This window comes from Aedes albopictus, chromosome 2 (assembly GCF_035046485.1).
Source record: "Aedes albopictus strain Foshan chromosome 2, AalbF5, whole genome shotgun sequence".
NCBI lineage: Eukaryota > Metazoa > Arthropoda > Insecta > Diptera > Culicidae > Aedes > Aedes albopictus.
In genome coordinates, this window is record NC_085137.1 from 45,397,072 (window position 1) to 45,424,176 (window position 27,105).

A 27,105-nucleotide genomic window follows, 5' to 3' on the forward strand; every position below is an offset into this window, starting at 1 on the left:
AAAACTCACCAATCTAGCTTCTGCTTGTCCAATTTTGTCCTTGCGTAGTTTGGATGCTTCTCTGTCAACATTGATTATTGCAAACTACATCTCAAATAGGACTATCACACTTTTTTTGGTACGCCTAAAAGTGTGATAAAAGTGCACATTTGCCTCGGATCGCCTCGACGTCTTCGGTGCACTTATTCCTCCATTTACAAGGAATAAGTGCACCGAAGACCTCAACTCGATCCGACGTGGCCCTGCGCTGCAATCACACTCTGAAGGTGTGTGCACACTATTGTGTCAGTCCAATTTGGGGTGCAGTCAGCAATAACTTATTGGATGAATTGATTTCACGAGCTTATTCGTTTGAACCGCCTGCCAGTAGCTTTCTACCCTTTCATGAAATTTGAATTTGAGACAGTTTGATAAATAGTCGAATTTTTCAATGAAAGTCGGTGCAAATACAAACTTTTTACAACTTAACAGAAAGCTTATACCCGTGGCTTTCATATACATAAGATTTTGCCGTAGTAAATTATTAAAAATCACTCAAAATTTGCGCTACTTCGGAAAGCAGCAATTTGGTTCAACTTTTGATTACCTACCCTACCTACCCTATATGAATTAAGGTAAATTAAGAAAAAAAGAGTATGAATGAAAACATATTGTGTGGAAACCGTTACTTCTAAAAATAATGTCATAATTTATCTAATACAAATGGACGTGTGATGCTCGCTCTTATAAGGAAAAATGCAACTTCTTTATTGAATTCAACATGAATATCTATGTTTCAGAAAACCGTTATCTTATGACATAGTTTGATATATATCATACAATCACACAAATTGAAATCACAAAACGGCTTAGAGCGAATAGCATTTGCTTTCCCTGCATATTCAAAATACTGACAGAAATCATTTATACACCAACGGCAGCAACTTGTACACAACAAAGGGAGAAAATAACGAAAAGAAGTGAAGCCCAAAAACAAACCTGATAGTTAGATGCGAAATAGAGAAAACAAAATTCGCGATTGTGCATCCCGCGGGATCCAAACGAGTAGAAAATCTGCCACTATATATAGCCGGTTGGTGCTCCGGATCATCATAGTTCAAATCTGCCCAGCGGTAAGAACCAAGGTAAGCACAGCTCACGCAAAAATCTATGCTCTTGCCCAATTAGAATTGAATTATCAATCAATCGTTTTCTACAATCACAGCTCAACCTCCTCAAAATGAAATTCTTCATCGTTGCTCTGGCCCTGATCGCCCTGGCTGCCGCCAAGCCTCAGGATGACAAGTATACTACTAAGTACGATAGCGTCAACATCGACGAGATTCTGAAGTCCGAACGTCTGTTCAAGAACTACTATGCCTGTCTTATGGACACCGGTGCCTGTACCCCAGATGTCAACGAACTGAAGCGCGTCCTGCCCGATGCCCTGGAGAACAACTGTGCCAAGTGTAGCGAGAAGCAGCAGACCGACAGCACCAAGACCATCAAGTTCCTGACCGAGAACAAGCCAGAGGAGTGGGTCGCCCTGAAGGCCAAGTACGATCCGGATAACAAGTACGTCGAAAAGTATGTGGCTGATGCCGACAAGGAGGGAATCAAACTGTAAATTAGAACATGATTGGATTTTCGATAACTGCTATGAAATGGACAACGATTTGCTTTTTGATTGCAACACCACGCCAGACCCAATTCGAACTATTCAGTTATGAAAATAAATGAATTTCGAAACTTAATTAATTTGTTCCAACAATATTATGTAGGTATATCACAAATTGCCCTTGAACTTGGTTAGATGGTTGCATTGTGTTAAGAGAACTGAACTCGAAAAAAGTTCAAAAGACACACAAAATAATGTATAACTTTTGATTACGTGAGCTAAAATGGATGATTTTTTAACTAAGAATGGTGTACTATACATATGTAGTTAATACCATAAAAATTTCATCAAAATCGGTTTAGTATTGGCACACATATTGTTGATACAATAAAATGTGATATCGGATACTTTGGGCATCCATCTTAAAAATTGTTTAGGCTATTACTTTGTTGTTAGCTTGTCAAAACATATGAAAATTTGACTGTAAGTTCTCCAAGTAGGCATAATAATTGCTGAAAATTTTATCATAATTGGTTCAGTACTTATACATATTAACAATTCAAACAAAAAACGTTTTATTTTTCAAAATATGGGCATTTATTTACATTTTAAAATAAGTGTGCACTATTTTGAATGTAGAGCTGGCAATACCGCACGACTTTTATAAAACTTTGACAGTGTAATATTGTTGTATCAAACCGTTTTCAGTGAAAATTTCAGCCATTTTGGTTAAATACTTTCACAGTTAGAGCAGTTTTAATTTCACTATATACCAAAACCACATCTTCTCATTGTGACATAGTACTATATATATGGCTAAAACATTAAAACGGTTTGATAAAATTGAATGAAATTTTGACACAATACTTCTGCATAAGTATATTTTTCATTGAAATCGGTTCAGTATTTTGGCTCTACAGTTTTGGGAAAATAAAGAGATATTTCTTAAAGTGTTTGTTTGCCCAAGATTTTCGAATGGTAGTTCTCTTGTTTCGACGATATCTCCGCCAACACATAACTGATTTTGATGATTTTTTTTATGGTATTGGCTACACATAGTGCATTATTTCTGATAAAAAATCAGCTATTTTTGTGCACGCAATCAAAAGTTATACTTTATATTTTTTCGAGTCCAGTCTTTAGTTATATAGTGCGCCTTGAGGTTAAAATCACCTATCTGTATTACGGAGACGTTCAGTTTCCTGTTGAACATGATATGGACTAAGACATCGTTTACAATTAGGTTACGTCATAGAGGGAGGGGAAGTCAAGAATAGCGTTATGATCCTGATAAAACAATTTGTATTTCCATACACAAAGCGTGGTCAAGGGAGAGAGATGGTGTTAGGCCATGTTTTGCGTTACGCAATTTATGTACCATCCTTCACAGCAGGCCTGCTCAACCTTTTTGGAGCACGATCCACAGATAAGGCTGATTAATAGATGGCGGTAGCGTTGGGCAATTTTGAATCGATGTTCGCAACATCGATGTTTTTGTTCCGATTAATCGATTTTTTGAATCGATGTTGAAGCCCCCACGATATCGACCGAATCGATTTTTTACATTCGATTTTCCTTTCGATTAAAAAACATGAATTTACTTTTTTTAGAATGATTCTGAAAAGATTCCGAACATTTTTTGAGAATGCCTCTCAGAATTCTAGATGAATGTTTCTTAATAATGGGGAAGATCCCCCCTTAGGATCCCTCTCAGGCAGGGATGGGATCATTCATTTGCAAAGATTTACATTCACTTGATTCTATCAAAAAACTATGTATGGATGAATTAAACCTTGTAGTTTTATCTGAAAGTTCGCCGAATAGTATTAGGGTCGCACACGCATACCAAATTCGTGAACGAGATGTGAAGGCAACTCTCCACGCTGCCTTCTGTTGACTTTATTATTGACGCTACGCTAGTACATTGTTCTACTAAGTTTCAGGTAAAACAAAAATGAAAAAGTGCTTCATACATAAATTCTGCTACGATGTTTCGGAAGCGAGTTATTCGCAAGTGAATGTAAATGATTGCAAATGAATGTTCGCATCCTTGCTCTCAGCGTTATGGGGCAATCTCTGGGGATTCTAAAGGGATGTCTTTCAATACTGCAGGAGAATTTCTCAGGATTTTGGAAGAATCTGTCAGGGAGTTCTGAGGATATCCGTCTAAGCATTCTGGGAGAATCCCGAGGAAAAACTCCTCTCTCCCTCTTCTAGGAAAATCCTTAATAGAATTCAGGGAGAAATCCTATTGGAGAAGATTTTCTCTCTTTTCTATTCTCTTTTTATCTATGCCAATTTTCAGCATTTTGAAGGAATCTCTCACAGAATTTTAGAGTAAACCTCAGAATTATGAAAGAGCCTCTTCAAAAATTCCGGAGGAATTTTTCTCAATAGTATATGGGAATACCTATCAGAATGCTAGGGAATCTCTGGATTCTAAGGGAGTTCATTTCAGGATTTTGGGGTGTTCCCTGCCAGGGTTCCTTACCAAAGTTCAAATCCCTTTCAGGATTATAAGAAATTTCTGAATGATCTGGGCTGATTCCGCTAAGGATTTTGAAATCTTTCTCCTCTCAGACTTCTTGGAGAATCATACTCAGCATTTTCAGAATTGTGGCGAAATTCCTCTCAAAGTTCTGGGGAAATATTTCTTAGGATTCTGGAGAAATCCCACACAGGATCACTAGAATCCTTCTCAGGCCCGGATTAAGGATTGTGGGGGCCCGGGGCCCAAGCGGATGTGGAGGCCCCTCGAAGAGATGACCAAAAATGTTTTTCCTTATTTTCGAACAGTACTTGAGCAATATGAAAAATAAAGCTAATGATACCAACCAAAAAAGGTTTTTGTGGGGGCCCCTAAAATGTGGGGGCCCGGGGCCCGCCCCCCCGGCCTCCCCTTAGATCCGGCCCTGATTCTGCGTAAGATCCTTTTAAGATTTTGGGGAAATATCACTACGTATTCTGCGGGTACTCTTCCCCAGATTCTCAGAAAATTCTGACTTTCTGGGGTAATCCCCATCAGAATTCTGAGGAAATTTCTCTCAAGCTTCTGGGGAACTTGACTCATGATTCTGGAAAAATCCTTGGGATTCTGGGGCTTTATTTTGCAAGATTCTAGGGCAATTTCACTCAGAATTATTAATTATTGAAGAATCTCTCACGAGATTCTGGGTAGAATTCTCTAAAGAAATTTACATTTTGGAGAATCCCTCGCATAGATTTTGTGAATACTCTTAGGGTTCGGAAGAAATCCTTCTCAGCATTCTACGAGAATCCCAGTAGAATTCTGTTTTCTGTATTCTGGAATAGGTGCTCCCAAGAAATCCCTTCCAGGGTTTTGGGAGAATCCCTCTTAGTAATCAGGGGAAATCCTTGACAAGATTATGGGAAAATTTTCTTGAGATTCTGTTGTAAATTTATATTTTATGTGGGAACTTTTCTGCCCATATTCGCATAGTCGATGTAACCACCAACGTCTGCTCTGATGGGAAAACACGATTTTATAGATTTTTTCTGGATTTACATATGCACCGACTATTCGAATGAAATAATCTGTCAGTTTCGTGGATTACAGCTACAAAAAGTGAGCCGCAATGATTTTAAGATGTTTCGTGTAATTTTTCCATATTTAAAACGTGTACGTCAGTTTATGCGACCATTCAGTCGTTTTGATGAATGATTACACGGATAAGTTGACGTAACAACCAGATTGCTATGACCGTTATGTTAGCTATTACGGTACCCGTTTTCTGAACACGTGTTAGATTTTTTTCCGGAATGTCCGTCTTCTTCTTCTTCTATATGGCTCTACGTCCCCACTGAGACTTGGCCTGCCTCGCTTCAACTTAGTGTTTTTCGAGAACTTCCACAGTTATTATTTGAAGGGCTTCCTTTGTCTGCCATTGCATGCATTTGTATATAGTGAGGCAAGTGCAATGATACACCATGCCCAGGGAGTCGAAAAAAATTTCCCGACCGGAACGGGAATCGAACCCGGGTCTCCGGCTGAATGTCCGTATTCGTGCGTTAAATACATTTTTTATTGCAGCAGCCCCCACTCGAAAGAAGATGTACTAACCGTGGTTTCAGAAAAAAAAGCTAACACGTCACATTCTGAAAATGTGATCTATCTGATAGTGCGGTCGAGCGTACCATAAAGCGTGTGCATCGTAGTAAGATTCACAGTTGGTCGGATTTAAATCAGACCGGACCAACTGTTTTTCAATAGGGTCTTGTACCATTTGGGCAGATGTACCTATTTTGGGCACTTGCCGCCGTAACTAAGTCAATTTCAAACCGATTGATTTGAAATTTTGTATAGAGTTAGGCACGTACAGTAGCTAACTCTGTATAAAAATTCAAATCAATCGGTTTGAAATTGACTTAGTTATAGCGGCAAGTGCCCAAAATAGGTACACCTGCCCAAATGGTACAAGACCCTAATTATGGGAAAATGTCCTGCAAGAAATTGGGATATCAAAGCATGTGCATTATTTCTTGAAATACTATAATTCCTTGGCTTATCTTTACATGTCCAACAAATCGCCTAGTCCAATTGGACTTTACACCGACCAGTTTTCTTATTTCGTTTAATGCGTGCAAAATACCGGAATTAACATTAATCCCCAGGCTCTGCGATGGATCCTAACGGCTTCTTCCTTGCATCTTGCAATTAAGGCAGTCTATGTTGAAAAGGTTATTTTATGCCTTATCCAAAATATGGTGTTGTACGTAACTATTTATTAAGAAATACCTTAATAATATTTACAATTTTTTAAGATTTACTTGATAAGCTGAAACAATAAGTGTCACCCGCGGGCCTCATTTATTTTTTTCTCATATTCGACAAATTACGAAATGTTACGAAACTAATTTCATTTTAATAACCTTGTACTATTCCTCTACACTAAGTTTTTACAATTAAATTAGTAAACATCAAAAGCTCATACACCCAACGCCTAATCAGATAGATATGGATTCAATTTATCTAAGTTTTAGAGGATGTTTACGACTGGGAAGACTTACAGCTACTTACTAAGTGCTTGAAGCAAACTCATTGGAACCCGAAACGTGAGTTTTTGTGGAACCTGATTGATTAATGAAATAGTAAACTCATGGTTAGCCACGAGTAAAATCATTCCACAGCAAAACTATTATAAGTTTTACGTTTTGTATCAAAACCATCATTAACAATACTACTGAACTGTTGTGGCTTTCTCAGTCTAACAGGATTATAACGGCTATGCCAAACTCCTGACCGTTTCACTTTTGTTAGACTGAAAAGCCACAACAGTTCAGTAGTATTGTTAATGATGGTTTTGATACAAAACGTAAAACTTATAATAGTTTTGCTGTGGAATGATTTTACTCGTGGCTAACCATGAGTTTACTATTTCATTAATCAATCAGGTTCCACAAAAACTCACGTTTCGGGTTTCAATGAGTTTGCTTCAAGCACTTAGTAAGTAGCTGAAAGGGGGTTTGAGGAGTTTACGTCGTAATTCAGAGGAAGCGATAGAGATCTACCACAACCATCCATACAAAAAATACAACTGTTCATACATGAGGTGTTTGGATTCTATACTTAGGAGATTTGACAAGCACCCATTTTAGAGTAATTTAAAGTAAGCACGTTAACTGCGAACAATACTCGCCGCTAACCAGGATCACGGCATATGGCGGCGTTGCATGAACTACGAATTGTACCAAAAATGTAAATAAATCGATACAGTATGAACCCAATTTTGTCAGCCCCACAAACTTTTTGCTCCCATTAACTTACGGTCAAACTTAAACTAATTCAATCATGTTCATCACTAAACTACTGCTTGAAAATCTACTTAGATATTTAAGGAGAACAAAAAATGTGTCCCCGACACAGGCTGACACAATCGGTTAACTGATGTATAATGAAGCGGATAAAACACGGCAGGCTGCGGTGGGCTGGGTACGTAGCTCGTATGCCATGAAATGACAAACTTATACCATATTAGCAGAGAACCAGAAAGGAGCCGTTGGCTTCGTGGTAGGGCGCGCACGTTGGCCTTTTAGGTCTTCCTCAACTGCATTTTGCGGCCCTAAGGGGCTCCAAAATCTCAGGGCGACTGGAAGCGATTGATCCAGGACTAAGACCAGTGGAAACGATTACTTCAATCGGCGTAGACTCACCATTACGAGTTGTAGGCTTTCAAGTATCAATTTGTCAAATTATTCGCATGTTGTTGTCAAAGCATCATAAATGTTTCAGTATTTACATTGCATCCATAATAAGTATTAAACATAATTGATAATATTCACTATGAAAGTTGTTGATATTGAAAATGATTTTCAGGCATCTGAAATCAAATAATTAGATATCTCAAATATAAATTATGTTTATGTAAATAAATTATCCAAATAAATTGTGTTCAATCACGTTTTATGGGGAGATTTTAGTTTTCTTGTACACAGACGTCAGTATTGCGACCACATGGTGGTTACGTCAAAACGTTCTTTTCAATATACTCACATGTTTTAGAACAAACACATTTTTTTAATAATTGGAGCATATGCTATACATGGTGTAGGATATGTTAAGCTAAAAAAGTGGATTTTGACCTATGTTGCGTTTACGTCACCTATGCGAATATGGGCAGTTTTCTCAGAATTCCAGTGAATCCCTCTCAGGATGCTGGGGAAGTCCATTCTAGAAGTTTTCGCAATCCCTTCCAGGGATAATCCTTATCAGATTTTCGGAAAAGTCTCTCTTAGGTTTCTAGATATATTTCTCCCAAGAATCAGGAATCACTCCTCTTATGATCCCTCTCAAGATGCTGGGGAATCACTCGTAGAATTCTGAGGCATACAATTTGGGATTCTGGCAGAATTATTCTCAGCATTCTAATGGCTTCCACCCAGGATGTTTCTGGAATTCTGGGAGAATACTTAAAATGATTCTGGAGGAATTCTTCTCAAGATTTTGGGGTCCTATCTCCCAGAATTCTGTGAGAGTATATCTCAGGTTTCTTTGGCAATCCCGACCAGTACTTTGAAGGAACCATTCTCGGGATTCTGGAGTAATCCTTCTTAGGGTTCTAAGCTACTCTTTTCAGGATTCAGGGTAATTTCTTTTAAGTTTCTTGGGAAACTATCCTATAGGAATTCGAACATCTTTTTTTGTGAGAATCTCTTTCAGTGTCATGTTCAGTGTTCTAGATGAATTTATCTCAAGAATGTGGAAGAATCGCTTTTGGAATTCCTCCCAGAATTCTGGGAGAATTCATCTAAGGATTCTGAGATAATCCCTCTTAGTACTCTGGAAAATTTTGGGAGAATCTCAAGGGAAAGCTTATCTTAGGATTCTGAGACAATCTATCACAAGATTCTTTCACACTTTGAAAAAGTAGTCTTCAACCGTTGTGATATGTTTGATACTCTCTAAAAGCAAAACGTGTTTTTTAGTTATTGCAATCCATTTATTGTCACATCATCAACACTGCACGACGGATTCAATAAAGCTAAATTTGACCAAATTCGTTGTCGTTCAATCGTAAAATACCAAACCATTATCAATATCACAGCATTAGGTCGACTATCCATCGATCTTCAATTCAGTCTTCATCTCAGGACTCCGCCCAATTTACAGCTTGATTCCCTCCTTGTCGGCATCGGCGACGTACTTCTCGACGTACTTGTTGTCGGGATCGTACTTGGCCTTCAGAGCCTTCCATTCCTCTGGCTTGTTCTCGGTCAGGTACTTGATGGTCTTGGTACTGTCGGTCTGCTGCTTCTCGCTGCATTTGGCACAGTTGTTCTCCAGGGCATCGGGCAGGACGCGCTTCAGTTCGTTGACATCTGGAGTACAGGCGCCGGTGTCCATAAGACAGGCATAGTAGTTCTTGAACAGGCGCTCGGACTTCAGGATCTCATCGATGTTGACGCTGTCGTACTTGGTGGTGTACTTGTCGTCTTGGGCAGCAACGAGGGCGAGCAGCGCCAGAGCAACGATGAAGAATTTCATTTTGGGGATGTTGAGCTGGGAATATGGAAAATAATTAGGTTACTAATGTTATTTTTACTGAACAAGATTTGATTTCCCAAGCAAAAGTTGAACTTACTTTGGTTCTTACTGCTGGACGGATTCAAACTATGACCATCAAAAATCTCCCACCGGCTTTATATAGGGGCGAAATTTGTTCTTACTTCTTTCCCGCGGGATGTTCAATCGCAAATTATGTTTTCACCATCCTGCATGTATCGGGTTTATTTCGAGTTTGGCTTCTTCTCGTCAATTTTTGCTTTCGCTATATACAAGCTGCTGTCGTAGGTGTGCAAATCATATTGATTGATTATTCGTTTCGCGAAAAAAACTAGTGCAGTTGGTTGGTTATTGATGGTTTGTATGTTTGGAAGTCATTTATTGCTTTATTTTTGATTGTGTTTTTGTATAGCATTCAAATTGCAGGGAAAGGTGTAGAACTCGAATTTGAGCTCTAACTCAAAAATTATTCTACTTAGAAATTTATTATGGCGCCAGCACCAAACCGAATAGCGACGTTTTGACTAGCGACACTTTTCGACTAGCGACGCTTTTTTTCAGTACCGGGAGTAGTACGCTGTGTGCGTTCAATAATGCACTATCATATACGTCACTTCCGACGTATGTTGTAAACAACCCAAAATTAACAAAAATATTTTTCTTAAAAATAGTTTTTTAATTTCCAACCGAAATAATAATACCATGTGAATGAGCATTGAGCATGGACAATGTTGGCTCATTCTTTTCGTTACATTTTGTAAATTTGTGTAATCAGTCTTTCAAACTTTAATTAACTGATCCAGCGTACGTGAGAAAAATAATGCTACAAGGGCCAATGTAGCTGATGCAGTAAGCGCACGGGTATTCAGCATAACCACGGTAAGGGTAACGGGTTCGTAGAGTATCTTCGTGCCTGGAATACGATAAAACACACGTATGCAAAATGGTCATTGGCAGAAGAAGCTCTCTGCTAATAACTGTAGAATCCATAAGAGTTGAACCAGCCTCGGGCTGCAGATCTCTCTAATAAAGACACCTAACCTATCCTATCTGTGGAAGTGCTCATAGAACACAAAGCAGAGAAGCAAACTTTCTCCCAGCGGGGACGTTAACAGAATTAATAAGTTTGTTTAGTCTTTCTGTTAATAAGTTTGTTAAGTCTTTCTGTTGAAAGAATTTGTTTCGAGAAAGTTAACATAGGGATTGTTTAGTGATAATTATAATGTTTAAGATAAACTCCATTGGATTTTCTTGCAGATTTAATAGAAACGAGATTTTTCCCATTACTTTGCAAATTTATAAAGGATTTTTGACTAAACAAAATCTTGTGCTAAAAGGCACAGCAGACCTCCAATACAAATATTGGGAATATGTACTTTGATTGATGGGAATATGTACCTGATTTTTTGTATGGGAAAATTTGAAAATCGTCAATTATTGGGGGGGGGGGGGGGGGGCAAAACCATGCTTGCCCCCCCTAAGTTGGCGCCTATGTATGTAATAGGTACCTGAGCAATTCTAAGGTAGAAATACGAGGAGTCGTACGCATAAAAATAGTTGGATAGTGGTTTCCATAAACCTTTGATTTTCTATGAAAAAATCTTGGGAGATTCAACAAAAAAAAAACAATGTTAGGCTCAGTGTACCAGTTATGGCAATAGTACCTCAAGTTGGCTATAGTTGACTTTCAACCTTTAACAATGAAAAACAACATGAAATATTGTGTGAATTCAAGATCACACTCACAAAAGATGATTGCAATCATTCAAGCTTCACAATTTGCTTAAATTGTTATAGAAATAAATCATTTTCCCTATGATTTCCGCTTCCTTGCACCCTATTTCGCCATAGTGTACCAGTTATGGCTAATCCCATAAGGAATGCATGCAAATAGTGCGAAGTGGAACCGAAATAAGAAAATGTGTCCGTAACTGGTACAGGGTTCCTATCATTGGCACAGGCACGTAATAAATACTAAAAGTAATTTTGGCTCAGATTGTTTATTTTTCCTGTAAAGTATGGAAACTACACAATCATTTGACATATTGGAAATATTCGTCGGTCTTCTTATTTTTGTAGAAATAGTTTTCTTTAGGTAGTACGATAACTGGTACAGGCACCCTACGAGAATTTTGCAATTTAGGAAGTATTCGGTTTTGTTGCAGTAGTAATTTCTAACTAAATTGTAAGGAAGGGTTCTGATTGATAGGTTCCGCTTTTAACACGCTTCTTTTTCAGTCAAAATCAGATCTCTATCGAAAAAGTCAAGAAATGATACCGATATTGACCATGCATCGGAACCCCGGCCCCAAATCAGTGAACACCGAACAAAAGATTAGGAATACTAACCCATTCTTCCTTGTTTGAAGATCCATCTCGGCCAGAACCAAACCGAGACCTATCATTTTACCAAGGTATGAAATGTAATAAGGACCATAGGTTTTTTTTCCTTAAAAGGATATATTGATACTTTGAACTTTAAAGATACAGAATTATTCATTCCGGATGTTCAAAAGCATAAGTTATTAAATATTAGACATTTAAAATAGTAATTAATGACATCCTACCATGCGTTATCAATCAATCAATCAATCATTCAAAAACTACACTGTTTATTTTATTTTATTTCTTGCAAACCAAAAAATCAATCAATATGATTTGCACACGACAGCAGCTTGTATACAGCGAAAGGAAAAATTGATGAGAAGAAGCCAAACCCGAAATAAACCCGATACATGCAAGATGGTGAAAACATAATTCGCGATTGAACATCCCGCGGGAAAGAAGCAAGAACAAATTTCGCCCCTATATAAAGCCGGTGCGAGGTTTTCGATGGTCATAGTTTGAATCTGTCCAGCCGTTAGAACCAAGGTAAGTCCAGCTCTTGCTGAAAACACTTCTCCTGCCCAGTAAGAATTGAACAATTAATCAAATCTTTTTCAATCATCGCAGCTCCACCACCTCAAAATGAAATTCTTCATCGTTGCTCTGGCCCTGCTCGCCCTGGTTGCCGCCCAAGACGACAAGTACACCACCAAGTACGACAGCGTCAACATCGATGAGATTCTGAAGTCCGAGCGACTGTTCAAGAACTACTATGCCTGTCTTATGGACACCGGTGCCTGTACCCCAGATGTCAACGAACTGAAGCGCGTCCTGCCCGATGCCCTGGAGAATAACTGTGCCAAGTGTAGCGAGAAGCAGCAGACCGACAGCACCAAGACCATCAAGTACCTGACCGAGAACAAGCCGGAGGAATGGAAGGCTCTGAAGGCCAAGTACGATCCCGACAACAAGTACGTCGAGAAGTACGTCGCCGATGCCGACAAGGAAGGAATCAAGCTGTAAACGGTGGGAGATTCTGAGATAAAGACTGAACTGAACTGTTTTGGAAAATGTGAAAAATAGGTACCTTACGATCAGACACCACGCTTGGAAATTATTGTAGTTCTGTTGAATCCTCAGTGCAGATGAACTAATAAATGGATTTCAGTAACTAATTTGTGAGCTTTCGCAGAATGTCAAAAATATCACAGTCCATCGCAAAGTTGATTTCATTTCAGCATATTCAGCATTCAGTATGGGCGAAATGTTGTCCAGAAATATTAACAAATTATACCCAACTGTTTCACTCTTTGTTAGCGGGTATTTTTCGTGATATTTTATTCCCCGGTGGTCATGGTTATTAACAAGAAAAAATCTTAGTTGCATATATTCCAGGAAAACTGGTTTTAGTAAATCAGCGACAACTAACAATGTCAAACAATTTTTCTCGTCTACGCAACTTGGTTCGATTGGATTTACTATAGTTTCCGCGTGTCAAACTGAGATAGATCAGTGATGTACTTACTTTTTTGCTTCGTCGGGAGGGTTTTTATATTCCAAGGCTTCCTTTTACCTGATCATATAATTTTCAGCCTGCAGAGAAAGTTTGCTTGCGTTTTCACAAAAAAAACACGTTGTTTCTACAATGCTCCGTTCTTGAGTTATAACTTTTCAAAGACTTTGCCTATATCCCTATTGTGACGAATCAGCACAATTGTGCTGTTGATCTGTAACAGGTTTGCATATTTTTTTCATCTGTTAAGTCTTTGTTTTATGTGATGTTAACTGTTTTAGTAATTGAACTATTATTTATACTTGTATAGTCAAAGATAGAAATCGAAAGATTAAGATTGGTACTTTCAAATGAGGGATTAGAAGGGTTAGCAGCAAAGGGGTGTAAGTGACAAAAATCCACTTTCGAGTAAATGAGGTTTATAGTTTGTCGCCAATTTTTCATCCCATACAAAATGTGTAGTGTTTCAAAACCGACACAATTTTCTCCGATTCATTGTTATTTTTCTAATCATCGTACAAAAAATCTTGAGAAAGTTCCTAAAAGCTTGAAATCTAAAGAATTTTTCGATGTGCTGAGCTCAAAATTGACAAAATGGTCACTTACACCCCATTGAATCCGGGCCCCTCAACTGTTGTTTTATTGGGAAATCTAAGAGTGCTGGAGAGCTAAAGTTGAGCAATTTGTATAGAAATTTCATTTTTTTGCGCTCCGTCCCAAAAGGGATATGGCACATCTGGACATTCCAAATCGGTCAAACTTAGGAACGAAAAAAAGTTTATCCAAAAAAGCTCCTGAACTTTAATAATAATCATTATTGAGGTTCAGTTTACAAATTTCCCGCAGTTTTTTTTTTGTAATTTTGGCATAGCTGTTCCGGCTCTTCTTTATATTTATTAAGGTGGAAAATTACATGATTGTTTTTCTCAGTTTGCTTTTTTCCAGATTGATGAGAATATTGACAAATTTTTTTATTTTTGAACTTTGTTCCTACGATGCTTTTCTCAAGTTGGGAACGTTCATAAATTACGTCCCGCAACATTGACCATTTTCAACCCCCTTCCCCCGTATGTCACACTTTTTGCATGAAACCTCTGAATTTTTCGTAATGTTTTCAAAGTGGGAATTATTCTGTAGCCAAAAGTGAAATCCACGGTGGAAACATTCAACGGTCTGGGTCTCCGGCCGCAAATGGATGGAAAAACTTCATTGAAGAGAGTATTTAAGTGAATGGTGCGCGAAGAATTTGGGCATCTTTTCGCTGCTTCCATTTGGAGTATGAAAAATGGAGAAAAATATTTGATTTCGGCGGAAATGAATATGAAGAAAACATTGAGTGATACCGTCGGATCTCGTCGCTGAGGAAATAAAAAAAAACACAGTGTCATCATACGCCTAATACCGAGGGACTTTGTGAGAATGTTCCTTTACCGTCTTAAATTTATGTCATTAAAAATTATCATTCGATAATGTAAATGGGGATGGGAGCATTTTCTCGTTTCAGAGAGCGAGTAATGGCGCGTAAGCCTAGGTTTCCGAGCTTAAAATACACGGACACGTTCAATGCTTCCAGTGAGCTTTTCGCTCTTTGAAGGAAGCACGACACTAGACAACGGAGTAGCTTGAGCATAAGGAGTAAATTCCTTTGTCCCATCCCAAGAAGAGGAGCTTCGACGGAGTGACATTAATCTTGTTAGCAAAGTCGCTCCTAACGTTCTGTGCCGTTTTTATACCTAATATAACACGGAGTGGTTGGTACGAGATGTCCCCACTCTATGATTTTATTGTAGAATAATTAACGCTGCACAGTAGCCCTGGTCGCTTTAATGCTTGTAATGCATCTCTGATGTGCTGCAAGCATTAATAATGATATAAGTAGTAGATTCTATCGTTTTCCAGGATTCTTTTCAATGAATTGCTGTGTATGTGTAGACTAGACTAGAATCCTCTCAAATTTTTGTAAGGGTAGTCAAACTTTACTAATGAAATCACCCCCTCCACTCCTTAAGCGTAACGTTATTTATGGACGTTCCCTTATGGGTAAAAAAAAAGGGAATTGTCTTGGAAAAAAAAAACATTTCCACTAGAATTTTCCGGGATATGCGACATAGATTTGTTTTAACAGCGGTAGAGTTGGGCTGGCTTTTGTGGATACATTGACAGCGATAAAATCTCTGACCAGATCCAACCCCAGCAAACTTCGGTTCAGTTTTAACTATTAGGTTTTCTATTAGCCAAATTACAGCGCCTTTGACTCACGTATAAAAAAAGATATTGACATTTAAATGAAAAATGATTTTGGTAAAAAAAATCGCTGTACGGTCAAATGCTTGATAAAGCCTGTATCCGCAATAATCGGGACACAGAAGTATGGCAGTAACTCTGTACTGAATCAACAGAAATTGATCAAAAATTAACTGAGAACTCTTCGATGTATGTTTATTATTTGTGCAAAATTTCATTAAAATCGATGCATCACTTTTAACTGTAGATGACAAACAAACAGACGTGCTTTTTAAGATTTTGTACAATCATCACCAATTTTCATTCGCATACTAGATGGTTCTTTTCCGCTACAATTCAAAGTTCTGTAAGGATAGTTATGAAATTTCATGAGCAGTTATGATCAGAGCGTTAATGATTAATCATAAATTTAATCATGATTAATGATTAATGATTAAGATTAATCAAAAATCATTAATCATAACACAGCGTAACAAAAAATAACTTTTGGTCTGTCTCAAGAGCAAACTTATGTGTCTCCGACAGATTTTGGGCCGCTGAATCCAAATCCGGGCTCAGATTTGCTCCAACACGTCACAATTTTGAGCTATACCTCAATTTATAGGGCAAAATATGCGATTTTGGGCTTTTTTGATTGCAAGCCATTAAGCATGGAAATATTTTTGTCAAGCAATCAAAAGGTTAATTGGTCAATAAACATCCAAATTAACGACCCATGCAAAATATTTTCTTTTAATAAATCGAATTTGATAGTTTTAAGCGATTTATGTTAGGTACGATATTTCCCATACAAGTCACCCTTCAAAAGTTGCATGCAAGTTTTCATACTAACATAAAATGCTTAAATCTATCAAATTTGATTAGGTGAAACGAAATATTTTGCATGAGTCGTTAATTAAGATGTTAATTGACCAATTCACCTTCTGGTTGCTTAACAAAAATATTGCCATGCTTAATGGCTTGCAGTCAAAAAAGCCCAAAATCGCATATTTTGCCCTATAAATTGAGGTATAGCTCAAAATTGTGACGTGCTGGAGCAAATCTGAGCCCGGATTCGGATTCAGCGGCCCAAAATCCTTCGGAGACAAATAAGTTTGCTCTTGAGACAAAAAAATGTTGCGCTGTGTAATCACTAAAAAAATTTATTTAATCATTAATCATTAATCTTAATCACACTGATTTCGCAATTTAATCATTAATCAGTAATCATAATCATAAGGAAAAAGAAATAATCAATCATTAATCATTCATTACCAAAAATGATTAACCATATAAAATATATGATCCAACTTAAATTGGTTCAAATGCTGTTCTAAGTGTGATTCTTTTTTCAAAAATCTCCCAGACAAAGAAACTTTTACTTTTGAAACTTCAAAAATATTGTAAACAGCACAAAACCTTTTAATCATTTCCAGTTTTTATGATTGATTAATCATGATTAATCATGATTTTTAATCAATGAGCCGTTTTTAATCAATAATCATAATCAATAATCACAGATAACACCAATTTTAATCATTAATCATAATCATTAATCATCCTAAAAATCAAATTAATCATTAATCATAATCAATAATCACCGAAATTAGAATTTTAATCATCAATGATTAATCATGATTAAAAATTTTGTTAATCATGAACGCTCTGGTTATGATACTTATAGAGACACTATCTTGCAAAATTTCATCAACTTTTATTGATTGGATTTAAAGACACTGGTGCTGATAGGGGATAGTGTTAAGAAAATGTTTGCCCATTCATAACTTTTGAATGTCTCTGCCAATTTTCATGAAATTTTCACAGATGGTAGTTGATTATGTGTATATTATTCCTGCAAAATTTGGTGATTATTGGTGTAGTACTTTCAACAATACAATCGAAACAATAAGGGGTGCTCACTAATTGTTGTCTGAGGGGCTGAAATCACGGTTAGCCCCAATATATGTTTCGGCTATAAAATTGTTGATAGTGCATTGATTTTTTTTGAAATTTTGCCTATGCAAGGGATGTATATTGAGAGGTTTGTGTTCAAAATTTCAGCCATTTCTTTTGTCAAATTCAAAAGTTACAGCGCTGACAAGCTAAACCAGGGGCAGTACAAAATTCAATTGCTCGCGTTCTACTGTTTCATTGCTACAACAAAAGGTACTTCACCGATTCAATTGAAATTTTGCAGGTGAAATAAACACATCTTGAGATATTATCAGGCAAAATTTGAGCAATTTCAATGTATATATTGCAGAGTTGCGGCCATATTTCTGTGTCCCGATTATTGCGGATACAGGCTTTACACTGCATTTGAGACTTGAATACAACGCACCCAGTTATTTTGCTTTGCTTGGTGTCGAGCATGTGGAAGAATTGAAACTGAAGAATTTTAAGAATGTTTGCCAGATGTATAAAGTTTTGAAGAACATTTTTGAGACATAGAATTTTTTCACAGATTATTGGTATGTTTCTTTAAACTTTGAGGTAATTTTTCCTAGGATTCAAGTTATTCGTTGAAAATTAAACTTGCAAAGATGTCTTCAAATTATTTTTGCAGAAATTCCTCTGGATTTCTCGAAGAATTTCATCAGGAATACCCTGTATGTTTCCTCCAAAAATTTCTCAAAGATTTTTTGTTCAGAAATTTCCATGATAATTCTTCCAAATTTCTTCATAAGATTTATACAAAAAAAAACCATCGATGATTCCGTAATAAATTTGTCCATAATTTACCCCGAGAAATCTTTCAGAAATTTCTCCAAGAATTCTTCCACGGAATCTTTCATGGATTTTTTTTTTATCGAAGATTCCTCTACAAACTCCTCTAGAATTCTGCTTAGAATTCCGCATAAGTTATGGGTTCCTATACATTGAAAATTTAATTCTAATAATTGATAGAAAAAAAACCCCAACTTATCCACCTAGTGGTGATAGTGCCTTTCTCGTTGAATATGTTCTCACGATCTTTCCGTCGACGTAAGCCAAAGCGTGAGCGTTTATTTTGCGTACTGATGAGTACTTGAATGAACCGTTGAAAACAAGAACGATAATTAGTGAGTATAGTAAGACGTCTGTTTGTATTTGGGTTTAATTTGTCAAGATTTTGTTCTCTTACATATATTAAACGCTTGCATTGATTTTATTCACTTTCGTAGTTCCGGCGAAGCACCAAACGCTGGTTCTGCAAACCCTACCGGTAGCTTTTATGTGGTATGAGCCTGTTTTCTAGCTAATCGTTCCTCAGGTTATAAAAAAAGCCGTGGTTTGATGTGTCATATGGTACATTTGATCACTTTCGGTGAGGTACCCCGAACTGGTTCCGAAGCACTACTCCAAAATTCCCAAAAATAGTCTGAGACTATTTCATTGCTAATGTTCATTAGGTTACCTAAACAATACGATTTGATGTATCGCCTGCATGGGTATGGATCACTTTTGCATTTTACCACCTCCAGTGGGACACCCAGAACCAGTTCCGGGATTGTTCCAATGGTTCTTGATGTGGTCTTAGACTAGCTCCATGCAAAATGTTAATAAGTTTTCCTTAAAAGTCGCGAATTGATGTACCGCATGCTTGAGTGTGGTTTATTTTTGCATTTCGCCAGTTCCGGCGAGATACTCGAAACTTGTTCCGGAACACTACCGGTAGTCTTGAATATGGCCTGAGACTATTTTCTTGCTGACCGTTATTCGCGTTATTGAATAAGACGTTATTTAGTATGCTGCGTGCATACGTTTGGTTCCGTTCTACATTTGACCACTTCCGATGGGTCACCTGGGAGCGGTTTTGGCACACTATTGGTTTTCCAAAGTATGGTCTATGAATTATTCTTGTTAACTGTTCATTAGGTAACCTAAAAAGTCATTGAATGTGTCGCATTCATGGATTGTTTCTCTTTTACGTTTGACCATTTTCTATGGAACATCCGTAATCGGTTGCGGAACACTACCGGTATTCCCAAATATGATCGGAAACTATCTTTTGCTAAATCAAGATACCTAAAAAGCCGCGATTTGATGTGTCGCATGCATGAGTTTGGTTTACTTTTATATTTGCTTACTTTCGGCGGGACACCCGGAATGGATTCCGGAACAGTACCGGTAGTTTCTGATGTTATCTGATCCTATTTTCTTGCTAACCGTTCATCAGGTTATTGAAAAAAAAAACAGATTTGATGTGTCGCATGCACGGGTTTGGTTCACTTTCATATTTGGCTATTTCCGGCGGGACACCCGGGACCGGATAACTACCGATTGAGATAAGTTCTGAGAATATTTTCCTTCTTACTGTTCATAAGGTTATCGGAAACGCCACGGTTTGATATGTCGTATGTATGGGTTTAGTTCACTTTTATATTTGGCCACTTCCGGAAGGATACCTGTAACCGGTTCCAGATAACTACCGGTTCAAATATGTTCTTAGAATATTTTCCTGCTTACTGTTCATTTCATCAGGATATCAAAAAAGCCACCATTTTATATGTCGCATGCATGGGTTTGGTTAACTTTTATACTTGGCCACCTCCAGCGGGACATCTGGAACCGGTTCCGGAACACTACCGGTTCCGATATGATATGAGAATGTTTTCCTGCTTACTATTGATCAGGTTATCGAAAAAATCCGCGATTTGATATGTCGCATGCATGGGTTTAGTTCACTTTCATGTTTGGCCACTTCCGGCGGAACACACGTAACCGGTTCCGGGACACTACCGGTTCAGATATGGTCTGAGACCATTTTCATGGTTACCATTCATAAAGTTATCGAAAATGCCGTAGTTTGATGTGTCGCATGGATGTGTTTGTAGCGTTTTTATATCTGGCCCCTGCCTGGGGTATCGGTCCGGAACACCTAAATGGCCATAACTCCGGAACGGCTGGACCGATCCGAACCATTTTCAATAGGATACAATGAGACCAGATTCCGCGTCGAATGAACCGTTGGTCAATAAAATCGGTTGAGGTTTACTGCCAAAAAGTGATGTGAGTTTATTTGTACACACACATACACACACACATACACACATACACACACACAGACATCACCTCAATTCGTCGAGCTGAGTTGATTGGTATATGTGACTCGACCCTCCAGGCTTTCTCTCAAAAAGTCATTTTTGGAGTGAACATATAGCCTTTCCAGTACACTTAGTGTACGAGAAAGGCAAAAACAATATATAAAGGCAGTTTAATTAAAAATACACTACACACCGTCTTCAGCTAGATGCTGTACAGACTGCAGATAACTTACACTTAGACAACGGACAACATACACGATACCCAGTGACCCACGGCGTTATGTGATTTCTTAGTGTGTGAAGAATTTCACAAATTCACAAATTAAAATAAATCGTAGTTAGAGATTTACTGTTCTCCTCTGCTCGGGCAGGCTTTGTAGTAGTTGGGAGTTTCAAGAAGAAGAAGAAGAAGAAGAAGAAGAAGAGGATGAAGAAGAAGAAGAAGCAGAAGATGGATATGAAGAAGGTGAAGAAGAATAATAAGAAGAAGGAGAGTAAAACAAAAAGTAGTAGTAGTAGTAGCAGTAGAAGTTGTAGTAGAAGAAGAAGAAGTAGTAGAAGAAGAAGTAGAATAAGGAGAAGAAGAAAGAGAAGAAGGAGTTTAGCAGGACTTCTTGACGAGTCATTGAATGAAGGATGCTAAGTTTTCCGCAGTCCAGGATAGTTTCAAAATGATAAAGTGCCTTAGAGTTGAAGGATTCGTCATTATATCACCGTCATCATTGAAATTTCGAAAGCAGTTTTCTCGTTCAAAACACAAATATTCGTTATGAAAATATATTCTCTGTATTCCAGATTAGGAATGGAATACAGTGAATATCGTAGATTTTAAATTATGTATTCAAACTTTCACCTATCTTTCTTTTCACGGAAATTTTACTCAACAGTAGAAGCACGCAAATTGTGAAATGAAATGTGATATTTGAATGTCAAAGCGATATCTCACAAGTTAGTTACTGAAATCCATTTATTGTCACAGCAAGTTCATCTGCACTAAGGATTCAATAGAACTACATTATATTCCAAGCGTGGTAATCCAATCGTAAAACACATCATTTTTTGCCTTCTAGAAAACAGTTCAGTTCATTCTTAATCTCAGAATCTCCCGATTGTTTACAGCTTGATTCCTTCCTTGTCGGCATCGGCAACGTACTTCTCGACGTACTTGTTGTCGGGGTCGTACTTAGCCTTCAGAGCCTTCCATTCCTCTGGCTTGTTCTCGGTCAGGTACTTGATGGTCTTGGTGCTGTCGGTCTGCTGCTTCTCGCTACACTTGGCACAGTTGTTCTCCAGGGCATCGGGCAGGACACGCTTCAGTTCGTTGACATCTGGGGTACAGGCACCGGTGTCCATAAGACAGGCATAGTAGTTCTTGAACAGCCGCTCGGACTTCAGGATCTCATCGATGTTGACGCTGTCGTACTTGGTGGTGTACTTGTCGTCTTGGGCAGCAACCAGGGCGAGCAAGGCCAGAGCAACGATGAAGAATTTCATTTTGGATGGTTAGAACTGAAAGAATAGTATTTCAGATGTTATATTGTGGTAATTCTGGCAGGGAGCTGGAGATTGATACAAATAAACCATGGACGAAGAACCTACCTGTCTACTTGCAGTGCAGATTTGAACTATGAGCAATTCGAGCCCCCCCACTGGCTATTTATAGGGGCGAACAATTTCTTCTTGTTTCTATCCCGTAGGACGCTCTAGCATGAGTCGTATTTTCTCCATCTCACTTGTGTTGCGGTTTTTTTTTGCCTGTGTTCTTTGCACTTATTTCCGCGTGAATTGGTCGTCGCCCAATTCTCGCGAGCTGGATTGCTTAATCGCATTAAGCTCAAAGAAGAAGCAAAAGTCTAGGAGAAGCACTTGAATTATAATTGACATTTTAGTGAGCGAAATAATTTCGGGTAATCTTGGTAAATGAAAAGTTGCTTACTACTATTTTATAAACTGAAGCATTTCATAATCACGGTAAGAACCATCAATAAAATTATGTTATTTTTAGCAACACTAATAGTCAGTGAATCAATTTTTCCTGCTCTCGCGCTGTCTAAAGTGTTTAGTTATCGACTACAGCTTTGGAACTGGTTGAGTAGGGTCTCGGAGCCATTAGTAATCTTACGCTCTCAAATTTATCCTAATTGAAAGCAAGCTGTTACGGCTCTAATGGATTCCGTTTTTATCGTTCATATACGTGCTCATTTCTAACAAAAGATACAAAAACAAGAAACAAAACAAATCAAACAGTTCGTTAATTTATTGTTTTGAGTAGGATGAATATGGCAGCACTGTGCTTAATAAGGAAAAAGATACCCAATTCACCCTAATTTATCATTAATCGGTAAACGCTTGTTAGAAGCTTTGCATTGAGTTCTGTGCTATGCTGGAAAATGTAAACTATCACGAAGATAGTTTTATTTTATCCCTAACTCAATAGCTGCAATTAGGTGATGTGATTAGATTTTTGTTATTGATACATGTATATACCAAACAAATCATTCCTATGTTTTGAATCCGATTGAAGATTGATTTCATTTCTTGAATTGAATAACGGAATATTAAACCATACCGGCGTCACAAACAAACAAGACCTGAACGGGCGGTGAAGAAACGAACGGGAAGTGGCAATTGCCGAAAAAGAAAATCTCGCCGGGTGGGAGATAGAACAGCATTCGCCGTGGACCGATCCCGTAGGATAGGAACGGAAAGAAATTTTGCCCCTATAAATAGCTGATGCTTGGGCAGGGTAGAGCATAGTTCAAATCTGCACAGCGTCCAGTACTGAGGTGAGTTCAGGATCTGTCCCGTATAGGACTTCTCTTCTTTAGATCCATCAAATAATATATTAAACTAACATTCCTTTTTTTGTTTCTCAACCTTGCAGTTATAATTCTTCAAAATGAAACTGTTCATCGTTGCTCTGGCCCTGCTCGCCCTGGTTGCTGCCCAAGACGACAAGTACACCACCAAGTACGACAGCGTCAACATCGATGAGATCTTGAAGTCCGAGCGCCTGTTCAAGAACTACTATGCTTGTCTTATGGACACCGGTGCCTGTACTCCAGATGTCAACGAACTGAAGCGCGTCCTGCCCGATGCCCTGGAGAACAACTGTGCCAAGTGTAGCGAAAAGCAGCAGACCGACAGCACCAAGACCATCAAGTACCTGACCGAGAACAAGCCAGAGGAATGGAAGGCTCTGAAGGCCAAGTACGACCCCGACAACAAGTACGTCGAGAAGTACGTCGCCGATGCCGACAAGGAGGGAATCAAGCTGTAAATTGGGACAAATCCTGAGGTGAAGACTGAACTGAAGATTGATGTGTAATCGACCTACTGCTGTGATATTGATGAAGATATTGTGTTTCGCTATAAATCAACCATGACACCGATCAACTGTAGTTCTGTTAAATCCACAGTGCAGATGAAAATCAAGTGACAATAAATGGATTTCGGTAACTAAAATCTACTTGGTTTAGCGAAGTGTAGTGAATATCACATATTTGAATTAAAAAGAACTATTAGTTTATAAAGTTGAAACAACAATAAGTGCGAATACTTATGAAATTGCTAAAATATTTGAATCAATGTTATTCATAAGTTTTCTTATGTCGTTAATTTTCAGAGTTCGACAGACATGATCTTATATGTGGGTGCCGAAAAATGCTTTTGCATAACTTGTCCAGACATATTCGTTATCCAGAATGATAAAGTTTAGTGCAGTACATATCAGTAGTTCTCAAGCTGGGGTCACGGTCCATGCAGATTTTGCTGGAACCGAAAATCCAAAGAGAAGGTATGAAAATTTTTAGGATTCTGCGTCTCAAGTAGTACTCACTACAATATAGTGGTGTTGTGAACCTCAGGGGTTTTTAATTTGAACTGATTCTATAGTGCGATAAGAACTTGGATAAAAACGGGAAATAGTTTTCATATTTTGCATCGCAAGAAGCATTTATTAAAGTATAGTGTCATTGCAAAGCTCAGTGGTTCCCAAGCTAGGGTCACGGACCATACTAATTTCCCAAGAAACGAAGTCATAGGAGAAGGAGTGAATATTTTTAAGATTGTGTCTCAAGCAGCACCTATTACACCAGTTTACAGTATTTTTGAACTCAGTGAGCTGATGATCATTTTTAGTGTAGAATCATGCCCTGAGTTCGAAAACATGAAGGAAAAAATTACAGTGGAGCGGTAATTTTTTCGACTTTCCATACAAGGCTGTCGCTTTGAAATCGATTTTTGTTCTATTTTTAAGCAGAGTTGCTCCCTTCATACATCTCTATTTCCGTAGCCAATGCTCCGATTGAGCTGAAATTTTTTACTGTTACTGGCAAACATCTAATGTTTCAAATGTACGTTGAGAAAGAATTTTAAGTTGGTTTTTTCTTACTAAAAAAAAAATACAAATCTTCATTATTTTTTTTTGAAATTTTGCTCAAATTTAAGGAGATTGGCTTATATAAACACCAACACATCGAATCCCAAAAATTTGATGCTAAAATTATATTCAGATGATTGAAACATATTATATTTAGCTTTCTAATTATGCAAAAAGATTGAAAATTCGTTGACTGCAAGGAAAAGTACTTGAATTTTAGTAAATTCCACATTTTTAAAAACTGTAGTGCTCGATTTTCATGAAATACTCCAAAACTGTTTTACTTAAAAATTTTTGATGCACGACCTTGACATCAGAACATAATTATGCATCAAAAACTTTGGTCGTTGATGGAAGTTCATGACTTTCGTTTTTTTTTTTGTTAATTACACTGAAATAAATTTGTTGTGGAAACTACCGATTCCATAGTAAAATTACTAACCGTACCTATGATTTCCAACCGACAACAAAATCTGTTAAGGTAGCTGAAATATGCTTGAAATTACAATGCATTGTAGTCAATTCAACTAAAAGAGTAGTCGTCTCAACAACAAAACATTGTTAATTTTTCCTGGACACACATTTTACAACACAGTATGGTTAAAAAAAACAATGCTCATTTGTTAAATTAGGATTAATTTTAGTAATGTCAATTGCACTGCTACCCAGACAACCAATTTACACGTATAATGAAGTTTATTTTCATGTTATACGTACTTATATGCGTTAAAGTTACATCGCATAAGATGCAGTAAAAGTGCCTTATGCGTACAATAGTGGAGGCGCTATACGTATATTGACGGAACAACATAACGTTATATGACTTGAAGCGATATCTTATGCGATGTACCGTGAGCACTATTGCGACGTAACTAGGCATATCATGCGACTTAATAATATAAAAAAAACAATTCTTGTCTGGTCGATATCGAACAAATGACCTTTGGATTGTTGAGCCATACTTCATACTTAACACCAAACGCTACTTATGAAACAAGCAGATTAATTATCATGATATTCTAACTCACCTCAGTGTTTGTTGGAATGCACTTGGTTCACCTGCGCAATGTGTGTTTGGCAGAATATCTGGAGTTAAAAACGACCAGGCTCCATTTCTCGCACAGTTTTCACTATCCCTCTCTGGCTAGCACCTCCCATTGTTGATTATCAAGCCAACAGAACAAATAATGATGACTTTGTAACCATAATTACGGCTGTTCACTTTTTTGTAGCTTTTTGGCACTGCATCCACAGTCCAAAAGCAACTCTTTCATTGTTATCACATACAAAATCGCTTTATGTCAACATAAACGCTTCTAGCTTAAGCGAGTTTGTTTGCACACTTTAACGAGTTTATTTATACTGTTATGCGATTTTATCCGTACACCAATGCGAGTTAAACAGATACAACAAGAAAAGTACCAAGCGAAGTCGTTTAATCATCGCAGTACGCAATAATGCGAAATCATTTGACGCTTTGCGAGTTAACTTGCACGCTTTTGCGATTAAGTAAAATTCATCGTAACAAAACATCATACTACTATCATACTACGATGTACTCATACCAAATAAAAGTTGATTTGTATTCTTATATGACTTTACCTGATACGTCGTAATAAGTTCAAAAAATTACATCATATGCGATGAATATTGTCCGTCCGCTGTACATATTTGCGATAGTGACTTAAAATAGTACTTTATACGATGTACAGCGTGCAATCTTATGCGACTCCTGGTTGTCTGGGTAGTTAAGTTGACAGTGTTTTAGTAGAATTAACTGGAAATTGTTGTCGGTTGAGAATCATAGGTACGGTTAGCAATTTTACTATGGAATCGGTAGTTTCCACAACAAAATTTATTTCAGTATAGTGTTATTATAAATTGATGTTTCAAAGCTTAGTGGCTCCGAGGCTAAGGTCACACGCCATGATTTTTTCTCCAGAACCTAAATGTGAGGTGGAGAGACAAAGTGTTTCATGTTTAGCGTCATAAGGATTACTAATTCGTTAATTACCCAAT

The 27,105-nt window shown here is 37.7% G+C and overlaps 4 protein-coding genes across 5 annotated transcripts; 2 read left to right on the plus strand and 2 right to left on the minus strand.

Annotated features, from left to right (window-relative positions):
- The first annotated feature begins 974 nt into the window (after positions 1 to 974).
- LOC109432491 (ejaculatory bulb-specific protein 3-like) lies at positions 975 to 13,117 on the plus strand. Of its 2 annotated transcripts, none has more exons than XM_029870986.1 (2): positions 975 to 1,124; positions 12,570 to 13,117. In XM_029870986.1, the coding sequence occupies exons 1-2, from the start codon at positions 990 to 992 to the stop codon at positions 12,963 to 12,965; spliced, it is 531 nt and encodes a 176-aa protein (XP_029726846.1). In that variant the 5' UTR covers positions 975 to 989; the 3' UTR covers positions 12,966 to 13,117. The 2 variants fall into 2 exon arrangements, with proteins under 2 accessions (XP_029726846.1, XP_029726845.1); XM_029870985.1 differs by lacking the exon at positions 12,570 to 13,117 and adding an exon at positions 1,205 to 1,733.
- LOC109432565 (ejaculatory bulb-specific protein 3-like) lies at positions 9,033 to 9,821 on the minus strand. The gene is made up of 2 exons (XM_029870988.2): positions 9,697 to 9,821; positions 9,033 to 9,614 (listed from the first exon to the last, which is right to left on the minus strand). Exon 2 carries the CDS (start codon positions 9,597 to 9,599, stop codon positions 9,219 to 9,221), a length of 381 nt encoding a protein of 126 aa, XP_029726848.1. The 5' UTR covers positions 9,600 to 9,614; positions 9,697 to 9,821; the 3' UTR covers positions 9,033 to 9,218.
- Positions 13,118 to 21,654: 8,537 nt separating the features above from the next.
- Positions 21,655 to 22,330, minus strand: LOC109421397 (ejaculatory bulb-specific protein 3-like). Its single transcript, XM_019695872.3, has 2 exons — positions 22,305 to 22,330; positions 21,655 to 22,214 (listed from the first exon to the last, which is right to left on the minus strand). Exon 2 carries the CDS (start codon positions 22,197 to 22,199, stop codon positions 21,819 to 21,821), a length of 381 nt encoding a protein of 126 aa, XP_019551417.1. The 5' UTR covers positions 22,200 to 22,214; positions 22,305 to 22,330; the 3' UTR covers positions 21,655 to 21,818.
- A 1,075-nt stretch (positions 22,331 to 23,405) lies between these two features.
- LOC109421398 (ejaculatory bulb-specific protein 3) lies at positions 23,406 to 24,170 on the plus strand. The gene is made up of 2 exons (XM_019695873.3): positions 23,406 to 23,491; positions 23,590 to 24,170. The coding sequence occupies exon 2, from the start codon at positions 23,605 to 23,607 to the stop codon at positions 23,983 to 23,985; it is 381 nt and encodes a 126-aa protein (XP_019551418.2). The 5' UTR covers positions 23,406 to 23,491; positions 23,590 to 23,604; the 3' UTR covers positions 23,986 to 24,170.
- Positions 24,171 to 27,105: the final 2,935 nt, after the last annotated feature.

Bases quoted from the DNA above. Each gene is read 5' to 3' on its own strand.
- LOC109432491 (XM_029870985.1), top strand. From the start codon at position 990: ATGCGAAATAGAGAAAACAAAATTCGCGATTGTGCATCCCGCGGGATC. The intron at 1,125-1,204 runs GTAAGCACAGCT...CTACAATCACAG, and splicing joins GCCCAGCGGTAAGAACCAAG to CTCAACCTCCTCAAAATGAA.
- LOC109432565 (XM_029870988.2), bottom strand. From the start codon at position 9,599: ATGAAATTCTTCATCGTTGCTCTGGCGCTGCTCGCCCTCGTTGCTGCC.
- LOC109421397 (XM_019695872.3), bottom strand. From the start codon at position 22,199: ATGAAATTCTTCATCGTTGCTCTGGCCTTGCTCGCCCTGGTTGCTGCC.
- LOC109421398 (XM_019695873.3), top strand. From the start codon at position 23,605: ATGAAACTGTTCATCGTTGCTCTGGCCCTGCTCGCCCTGGTTGCTGCC.